The sequence below is a fragment of the Phycodurus eques genome, chromosome 10 (genome assembly GCF_024500275.1).
Source record: "Phycodurus eques isolate BA_2022a chromosome 10, UOR_Pequ_1.1, whole genome shotgun sequence".
Taxonomy (NCBI): Eukaryota; Metazoa; Chordata; class Actinopteri; order Syngnathiformes; family Syngnathidae; genus Phycodurus; species Phycodurus eques.
This window is the reverse complement of record NC_084534.1, coordinates 12540819-12550553: the sequence shown is the minus strand read 5'-3', so window position 1 is coordinate 12550553 and position 9735 is coordinate 12540819. Positions and strand designations below refer to the sequence as shown.

General features: G+C 40.3%; 1 protein-coding gene across 4 annotated transcripts in view; it reads right to left on the bottom strand.

Annotated features, from left to right (window-relative positions):
* Window positions 1-1358: 1358 nt before the first annotated feature.
* LOC133408307 (vitamin D3 receptor B-like) overlaps window positions 1359-9735 on the bottom strand; it is a 49241-nt gene continuing 40864 nt past the window's right edge. For all 4 annotated transcript variants that reach the window (XM_061687035.1, XM_061687032.1, XM_061687034.1 and 1 more), the window contains one exon: window positions 1359-8734. In XM_061687035.1, the coding sequence (XP_061543019.1) occupies window positions 8481-8734 (254 nt within the window). In that variant the 3' untranslated portion in view covers window positions 1359-8480. The remainder of the gene's footprint in view (window positions 8735-9735) is intronic.

The window sequence follows — 9735 nt, the reverse complement described above, 5'->3', positions numbered from 1 at the left end:
TTCTTATTACATATGGACGAGAGCGTGCTCTTAGGAATCCATCCCGCGTCAAAGCGTTGGGTGTACTGTTTCTCGCTTTGCTGAGACACACGGCTGCCAAAACGTGCTCACCTAGGGGATGTCGCTGCAACCAGAGCCTCTGTTTTCCTTCACCTAACCTCATGCGCAGATGCAACGGTTTGAGCAGACCGCAGGAGCGCAAGCTTATCAGCAGGCAAAACAAGCGCCTCAGCTCCGCACCAGGCGTGACAATTAACTGTCGAGCTAGGACTGGATTTCTCTGATAACCTTTTATTTGTTCCCCCTGTACACGACTCCACGTGCAATCTCACTCTTTACACGGCCTGCCAGAGAGATGTGCAATCGAGATGAGCTCAAATCTCATCCGGCATATTGCACACATGTCAGATGTGTCTTGATACTAGCCATCATTGTGTGTGTTTGTATGTGTCACCACAACTTTGTGGTCACGCTGTCCGCGACCGCCTAACTGATGCTAACTGCTCCTGTCCGGCCTATCAGAGGTCATCAGGTCAGTGATGGGTTGTTTGACTCATTGGAAGAGAGACACTGCCCTCCAGTGGCTAACTGGTAAAATGCACATTTTCAAGCCAGTCAGACAAATTTAAACCCATCCGTCCATCAATCCATTTTCTTGACTGCTTATCCTGGGAGTGGGCAAAGCTACACACGCCCCACCGAGCATTTACATTATCAAGAGTCCTGTATTATTATTATTATTAATTTAGCCGTTGTTTCTCTGAAACTGGTTCATCAAAATATATTCATTTTTTTATCCATTGATCTAATTAAACGTGTGACTGAATTCATTGTAAATAAAATAAAGCGTATTTGTACAACCGGCGGCCGACTGGTTAGAGCGTGAGCCTCACAGTTCTGAGGACCCGGGTTCAATCCCCGGCCCCGCCTGTGTGGAGCTTGCATGTTCTCCCCCGTGCCTGCGTGGGTTTTCTCCGGGCACTCCGGTTTCCTCCCACATCCCCAAAAACATGCATTAATTGGAGACTCTAAATTGCCTGTAGGTGTGAATGTGAGTGTGAATGGTTGTTTGTTTGTATGTGCCCTGCGATTGGCTGGCAACCAGTTCAGGGTGTACCCCGCCTCCTGCCCGATGATAGCTGGGATGGGCTCCAGCAGGCCCGCGACCCAAGTGCGGAGAAGCGGCTCAGAAAATGGATGGATGGATTTCAATACTGCATACTGTATATACATTTTGTTTGGTGGTGTGCTGTGAGATTTTTCTCATGTAAAATATGTGCTTTGGCTCAATAAAGGTTGGGAAACACTAGTGTAGTGGACATTCCTTCAAAGATTTCACACAGAAGCGGACTGCACTGTACAAGTGTTTATTTTTGATTTGCAAAACATCAGACAAAATAATATTACATAAACACCAATTTATAATAGAAAAGATATCTTTGAGGGGAAAAAAGAGACATGATACAATTGCAATTACAACAAAATGCAGGTGATTTAAACTTTTCTAACTAGGGCCAAACGTGACCTATACCTTAGGCCGCTTGTGGCAAATAGATTCAATCAGTACACGTGCATTATATAAGATTACATTAAGTGCTTTTGTTGGTTTAGGCATTTTAATTGAATGTGGCATAATTTGGCTTCACAATGCAAGATTAGAATTCTGTGACAAATTCTTAAGTACAATGTCATTAAGTCAGAATCTCTCCCAGTCACACATGAAGCTGGGGAACATGGGGTCCCTGCAGTAAAAAGGTCATATGCCACACAGGTCAGGGTAGTCGCCATGGCAACAATGTTCCTCTGTTTATAGAAACTCTTATCATTTCATTCAGTGTTCACTTGAAGCAGTTTGACATGAGTACAAAAAGTGATCTCTCTCCAATGAGTACCACTTAAGTTTCTATTTGGGGGGGGACAGTGGGGGATGAGGGGGACGACACTTTGGACCAGGCCCGCATTATGTAGTGTTGCTAACTTGGTAATGCTTAAAGGTTTTAAAAAAACAAAAAAAACAAAAAACAAACAAACAAAAAACAGCATTGCATGTACTGTGTACTGAAGATGTCGCTTCTCCTAATTCCCCTTGTCGAACCTAACAGGGGCCGGGAATGAAGCAGGTGAGAGAGTCGACTTAATAGAAGATTTGATAAGAAAGAGGAGGGAGGGAAACTATCGAGCTTAAACAATGCATATAGTACCAAGAGGAGCTAAGACACCTTCTGACTGCTCCATCAGCCGTTAGAATCCCTCCGGATACTTCTCTGACAAGCTACATCACCTCCACAAAAGGGCCACTCCTGAGTTTGCCCTTACAAACTACATTGGCTTTAAAAAGTCTACACACCCTGCCAAAATACAATTTTTTTTGTGATGTGATTTTTATTCCCCCCCCCCCCCAGCTTTCAACGTGAACCCTGTACTATGTAATTGGGAAAAAACTAATCAGTACATTGATTGTTACATGAAGGACACCACCAGTACTTGCCAGAAATGCTTGCAAATCCTTTCAACATCACACGGTTGCATTCGTTTTCAGTCTTGTGACACAACTGACAATTCTCATTCAAACTTGTGTTGAATAGGACTCAGTGCACACCCACCGCTGCCAGCATTTTAAAAGCTGTTCTTATAAGATTTTCCTGACAAGAATTTCCATGGCAATAGATAGTCATTGCAACACAGTGAAGACAGTCATTTGTCAAGTTGAGAAAATATGGCACAACAGTGATTTTTAGGAGAACTGGACATCTGTACTAAATTGATGAAAAGACCAGAGGGAGAAGAAAAGATTGAAAGTGTTGCAGAGATTTCTGGCAAATCATGGCTATGTCCTAGATGAGACAACAATTCCCATATTCTTCACACGGTTTTCTTTTGATGAGAAAAATGAATCCGTTCATTCTCTATAGCACCCGTCCTTATTAGGATCATGAGCTGGAGCCTATCCCAACTGACTTTGGGCAAGAGACGAGGTACACGCGGGACTGGTAGCAATCCAATCGCAGGGCAACAACAAAAAACAAAACAAAAATACAGGCCTACTTAAGTGTTCAGGTTAAATGTGGTAACATTTCTTTTTAAAACAACATTTTTTTTTTTTTTATTTATTTCATAAAAGCTGCTATTTTAAAAGGAGTGTGTAGACTTTTTTTTATCCACTCTACATATACTATACATGCCAAGGTCAATGTTGCAGAGAAGAGTGGAGCCTCTTTCTAGCTAGTGTGAGCCCCACTGGTGCAGGCACAAGATTTAATAAAAACACTCCTGGTATTTTGTGCGTTGAGAAAAACAAAGGCAATGCTTAGTATGAGAAGACAACTGTACAATGAGAAACAAACAAAACTACAACTTCATTAGCTGGACTCTCCCAAAATCTGAGATATCACTGAGGTAATCATTGAAGTATGACTCATTAGAGAACAATAAATACCAACATGAATACAAACATTACAAAAGTAAAAACCAAAGCAAATGCTAAAGCAAAAAAATTGAGCTAAAAGAGGTAGTTTTTTTTTTTTTTTTTTGTAATTTTTGTAATTTTTTTTTTTTAATTAGGTTGACTATGGTGTACATCCATTGTGGACACTTCGTCTTAAGAACTACATTAAGTTGAATCCATTACAATCCCTGTCGTAAAGGCGGGGAGGAAAACTCAAAAGAGAACATTTGGGCGAGGAGACGGCAATAATACGGCTTTATGGACAGGATTTGTAATGGCAACAGAGTCATACAAACAAACTTTCAAAAGAGCAAAAATTGAACTGTAAAGCTTGCTGGTGATAGTGTACCATGATGTGTATATTTCAGGTATTGTGTGACGTCGCCAGTGTTGAGTAAAGCGCTAATCTCAACTAAGACGGACGCATGTCATCTGTGGTGGATCTCCATTGCAGTAGGATTTACAAGGTCCAGTTTTCCAACAACAACCACAATGTTAAAAAGGTTTGGAGCAGCTTTCTATGGTAAAAACAAACAAACAGGAAAACCTTGTGTTGATATGAGCAGATCTATGATATGTACAATGTGTCGTAGTAAGGAACGCCAACTTCTACATAACTTTCATCCTCTAGAATTTTCCCGTTCAGTTCAGAAATCCTTACCGAAGAACTCTGACCCTGTTCTTGTGTGGCAGGAAGTCTCGCTGTGGCACTTACACATTCCCCAAAATTCCCTACTTGAATTAAACATACACAAATCTACAAAGAAATATTACGGCCACACTGAAAAGAAAATCAATAGTAACATTGCAAGAAAAAAGTCCCAAAGTAACGTGATTAAAGTCGTAACACGAAAAGAAAAATAACTATAATATAATGAGAAAAAAATAGTATTTTTCAAGAGAAATCGTAATCTTGTGAGAATAAAGTGAATATTAAAACTCCCACAAAAACCTACAAGCCACAGTCTGAAACCAGGAGCTATTGCCTTTCTCTGGACACCTGCAATCGGTAATAGCATGAACAATTGCTGAAAACACACAAGAACTAAAATTAAAACTATTTTCGCAGTCACATTTTGCTTGTAATAAGTTCTTCATGTAAGACTTTGTTCTCATAAAATATTTTTTTCCCCTCAAAACAAAACCTTTCCTCGCATAAAAATGTGACTTTATTCTCATAGTACTTTCTTTTCTTTTCTTTTCAGTGTCACCCTAATATCCCTTGGTAAAAATCAACACTGCATTTCTATCTCAAATTAAAACAGAACAACACCAGAACAAGAGCTACATAGAGAAGTACATATGTAGAAAACCTTCAAAAGGTGCTCAGTAAAAAAGCACAGCAATACACCCGTTACCTGTCCTGACACACGATACACACACACGAGTGGTACTGCCTAAAGACGCTCAGTCCTCACGTTTGTGGACAAGAACATACCTTGTATGTTTGCATACTGTACTGGATAATTCTCAATGAAATTCTAGAAGGAAAAACCAAACCATCATTACATCAACAGGGAAACATTTAGTATTATGTTCCCCATCTGGCTGGATTGGCACAAGTTACCAATAGTAGATGTTAGACTGAAGCCACAGTGACAGAGAATGGTCCTGCTGGTGAGTAAATTTAGGCTGCACAGCTTAAAGCGACGATGCTCTCACATGAAGAACAAGGAGCAGCACGATGGATCCAAGAGTCGCCTTGAGATGATGTCATTGGAAGCATAATAAGATCTGGCACAGGAAGCCTGCATAGCCAACCACAGAAACTACTTTTGCAGATGTCAAAACTGTTTGAGAACAAATCGGCTCTGGTAAGATAGCTTGAACGCGACGCTGCGGCCGAGTGGGCTGCCATGAAAATAATCAACACTTGACAGGAAAGGGACTTAATGCGCTCATTTGACAGACGTCAGTCCACCAATATTTGAGACATACATGCTACATGCTGAAATCTTTAAATACATCCGATCATCTAATGTACACCTTCTTACAATTATACATAACTAATTTTTATAGTTTCTTGACAGGAAGTGCACGTTCACATTAGGAAAGAAACATCAGCAACTGTTACCAAACGGGTAGACAAAAGCATATCGACCAACAAATCAGAAGTCATCATTCAGAGCAATCAAATAAAAGGCCGGCCTCTTAAGTACTCAATCTTTAAGGGGTTCATGACATGATCACAGCTTTTGCGCTGGACTTCTCGAGAGAACATTCCGTTGACGACAGCAGGCTTACGGTTTAACAACTGGAAATTGGTCAGATACAGCCCTATCCAAAAGTATTGGAACGGCAAGGTCAAGTCCTTTGTTTTTGTTGTATACTGAAGACATTTGGGTCTCAGATCAAAAGATGGATATGAGACGAAAGTTCAGAATTCCTGCTTTTATTTCATGGTACTTACATCTCGAACACAGGACAGAGCACCTTTTGTTTGAAGTCACCCACTTTTCAAGTGAGCAAAAGTATTGGAACAGACATTATTAAATTAACTTAAAGTGAATAACATTTAATATTTGGTGGCATAACCCTTGCTTGCAATAACTACATCAAGCCTGTGAACCGTTGATTTCACTAGACTGTCGCATTCTTCATTTGAAATGCTTTTCCAGGCCTTTACTGCAGCCTCTTTCAGTTCTTGTTTGTTTCTGGGGGTTTCTCCCTTCAGTCTCCTCATCAGGAGGTAAAATGCATGCTCTATTGGGTTAAGGTGCGGTGATTGACTTGGTCAGTCTAAGACCTTCCACTTTTACCCCGATGAAGTCCATTGGAATTAGGGTTGTAAAAGCTGGAATTCTGAACTTTTGTCTCATATACATCTTTTGATCGGAAACCGTAATGTCTTCAGTATACAACAAAAACAAATAAATTGACCCTGCCGTTCCAATACTTTTGAAGGGGGCTGTACATCAACTGACCAAATACTACTATGAATAACTCCTTGGCAGTGTTGAATGCCAAATGATCCTAGTTTCATCAAACTAATCAAACTCGGTCATTCCAAAACTAATGACAAGTGAGAGTTAATCAGTTGATCAAAACAAAAATCACAGAGGCAATATTCTATATTGCATATTTTTTTTAAAACATCAGTTTAAATATCCTTTAGAATTCTCCTGCATTTATATTTATATCTTTACTCTTCACCACATTTGCCTTACACTGGTACAAAGTAATTTTTCTTTACATGGAACAAAAAACAAGTTAAATAAAGATTTTTTTTCTTGTAAAATTATAACTTTAATCTGCGGGCAGTGGGAATCCTAATATTACGATTTTATTCTGGTTAATGAGGCATTTCCTTAAAACATTAGGGCTTAATTCTTGTAATATTCCACCTTTCCTTTTTCTCTCTCAAATGTGCAACTTCAATATTACAATGAAGTTTTTCTTTTAATTCATTTGTAATATAAAACAAATTCTAATTTTTTCCTACTCGCATTACATTAACATCTTAATATTACAACCCTATTCTCGTTTAACCCTTAAAATTAGTCATGTTTCCTTGTGTCACTGGGGCCTTGCTATATTTAACCAGCTTTCTTAATGTTATTAATATGAATAAATTTTTTTATAGGTCCAACTTCAAAACTTTGATCAAAATTATGTTATGAATAATTAATAGCGGGACATGTACTTCCACTTGTGTCCAATAAGTACAGGCTAAACTCTGGAAATAGCATCTCTGGTCACCTTTAAAAGTTGACATATTACTGTCATATAGATCTAGTCTTTAGACAATACAGCCACTAGGGGGCTGCACAGCATGCAGAAGCCATCTGGAGGGCCTGAGGGAGGAGGTGCCCACCAAAGACAACAGACACCCCCCCCCCCAGAGGGAGCTCCCAAACATTCTAGAAAAATCCCTTCCCAGTCTGAAACGAAAGGGTGAGATATGTGCGGAGGTGTGAAGTGGGTTGCAAAGCTCCAGGCCCACTGATCTTGAGGAACAACTGGAATTGTTTTAGAAAGATGAAGTTACGTCAAAAATAAAAAAACATCTGGAACAATTACATCCATTCCTATGCCAATTCCAAGTATGGTATGCAGCTATATATTAACAAGTCAGGTCTCTTACTTGAGCCTTAATTCACTATTCCAGTTAGATTTGGCATTTAGCCCTTTAAAATCTGTGATATATAGTATATAGACTTGAGTAAATGGTGATACAACAGTGCTTAGGATACACATGGTAGCAATTAGCTATTTACATGGAATAAACTAAATCATTAGAAGCTTGAGGGAAAACAAACTAAAAAGCAACAAGCCATAATCTTGGCTCGGTTTGATTGACAGTTTGCAGTAAGAAGAAATAATAGCTAACACATTTAGTGGCTGATTCTCACCTCCAAAAACCAGGCAAACCAAAATCCAATCTGCTAAATTACAAACTACACCCTGCAATCTAAGCCTAAATACTGACCGTTTTCCTTCATGGGCTGTGAGGCTAGTCAGAAAAAAAAAAAAAAACTTTAGCATGTCACGCGACTGCATGCCAAAGAGCAGCAAGACGGTTTTCTGAGACGGCAGAGGACCAACACCTTTGGTGAGAGATGAAATGTTGGTATAAATAACCATATACTGCCTTGGAGAGAAGCAGATGACCATTAAAATAACTTATGAAGTAATGCAGAGGCACTGATTTTATCAAATAAAACGTTGACCGTACTGTATCTAAAGCATCCACAGAGGTGATAGAAATATAAAACAACCCCAGTAAAAAAAAGAGGTAGCTCAACGGAATGGCTAAATGAATAACTGAGTGTGTTTGTTGGTGTGTACAGTTTGCGTACACGTTATGTCCAGGCATATGAAGCAGCGTTGATTTAAATAAACAAAAACATTGTAAAGAGGCAGAAGTATGCTTAGCTTAAGTTATACTGAATGTAGTTCCCTTGTTTACTGTCACTTAAACGCCTGCTTGCTCTCCATGTAGACTCTTTAAAGAGACACACACACACTTGACGTCCAGGACCTGATCCTCAACAACTCCCTTCCTCCTTTATACCCACGTGGGCGTCATCTGCCCTTAGGAGACCTCGCTGCCAAACACCTCCAGCACCAGCGGGGTGAGCTGCATGCTGTGCTTGGGCTGGAAGGAGAGCGAGCGGTACTGTTTGGAGTGCTCCTCGTTGAGGCTGCGCAGGTCAGCTAGCTTCTGGATCATCTTGGCATACAGAAGGCTTCCTCCGTGGTGGTTGAGTTGGATGTAGGCCTGCAGGGTTTCTGACAGGCGGTCTTGAAGGGCTTCGATCCGTGCGTGGTCCTGCACACCTGGGCGGTCTGTGGGGGGAAGGGTGGGGTTGGTGTTTTGAAATATTTGTGGATGCCTATTTGTGTATAGACTGTTACAAATCATGTTTTGTTACAGTTTGGTTTTATTATGGAAACAACTGTCAACTGGCATTAATTTTATTAATTTTAGATCAGCAGGAGGCAGCACGTTTACAATTTTAATGAGGTTCTTCCAGTTAGTTATACTGTATATGCTCGCTTGCATAACTAGACATATATAATGTATCCATAATACTGCTCTGAATACCGTGAGAAGACATGAGACCCTTTGCATTTAAGTTTTAAATAATCACAATTTGATAATCATGCTGAATTTATTTGCTCACTAAATCCTTCGAGTTTTCTGGTTGCCACTGGTAAACTCAAACATTTAGCTCCTTCCACAGGTTTGGAAGTCGAGATACTAAGTCACTCCATGACCTTAATATGCTTCTTCTTGAGCCGCTCCTTTGTTGCCCTGGCAGTATGTTTTGGGTCATTAGCCCGGTTTACATGCACACTTTTTTTGTCATTCCGATTGAAGATCTCTGGTCAACTGTTTACATGTGACGCGCTGTATTCGGATCTGGTGTTTACATGGGCCACTACAATCAGTCAGAACAGGCGTTTTACAGACGTGTGACATGCGCAGACCTATGTAAACATCACGTGATTTATCAAGACGGAGGTCAGTCTACTTAGCACAGTTGCTGCAATTGTTTTGACACTTTTATTGAAATAACAGCTTGATAAAAACAAGTTACAAGTAGTTGAAAATGATCTCATTCGCAGACCAGCTCTGGTAGCAAGCCGCCATATTTTCAATTACGACGTCAGTGCACATTTACGTCAAGACAGAGCATGCGCAGTCAGAACGCAGCACCACTATTCTGAATGAACTGTTTACAGGACTTTGGCCGACGCACGTTGTCCGACTGGTTAGAGCGTATGCCTCACAGTTCTGAGGACTGGGGTTCAATCCCCGGGCCCGCCTGTGTGGAGTTTGCACG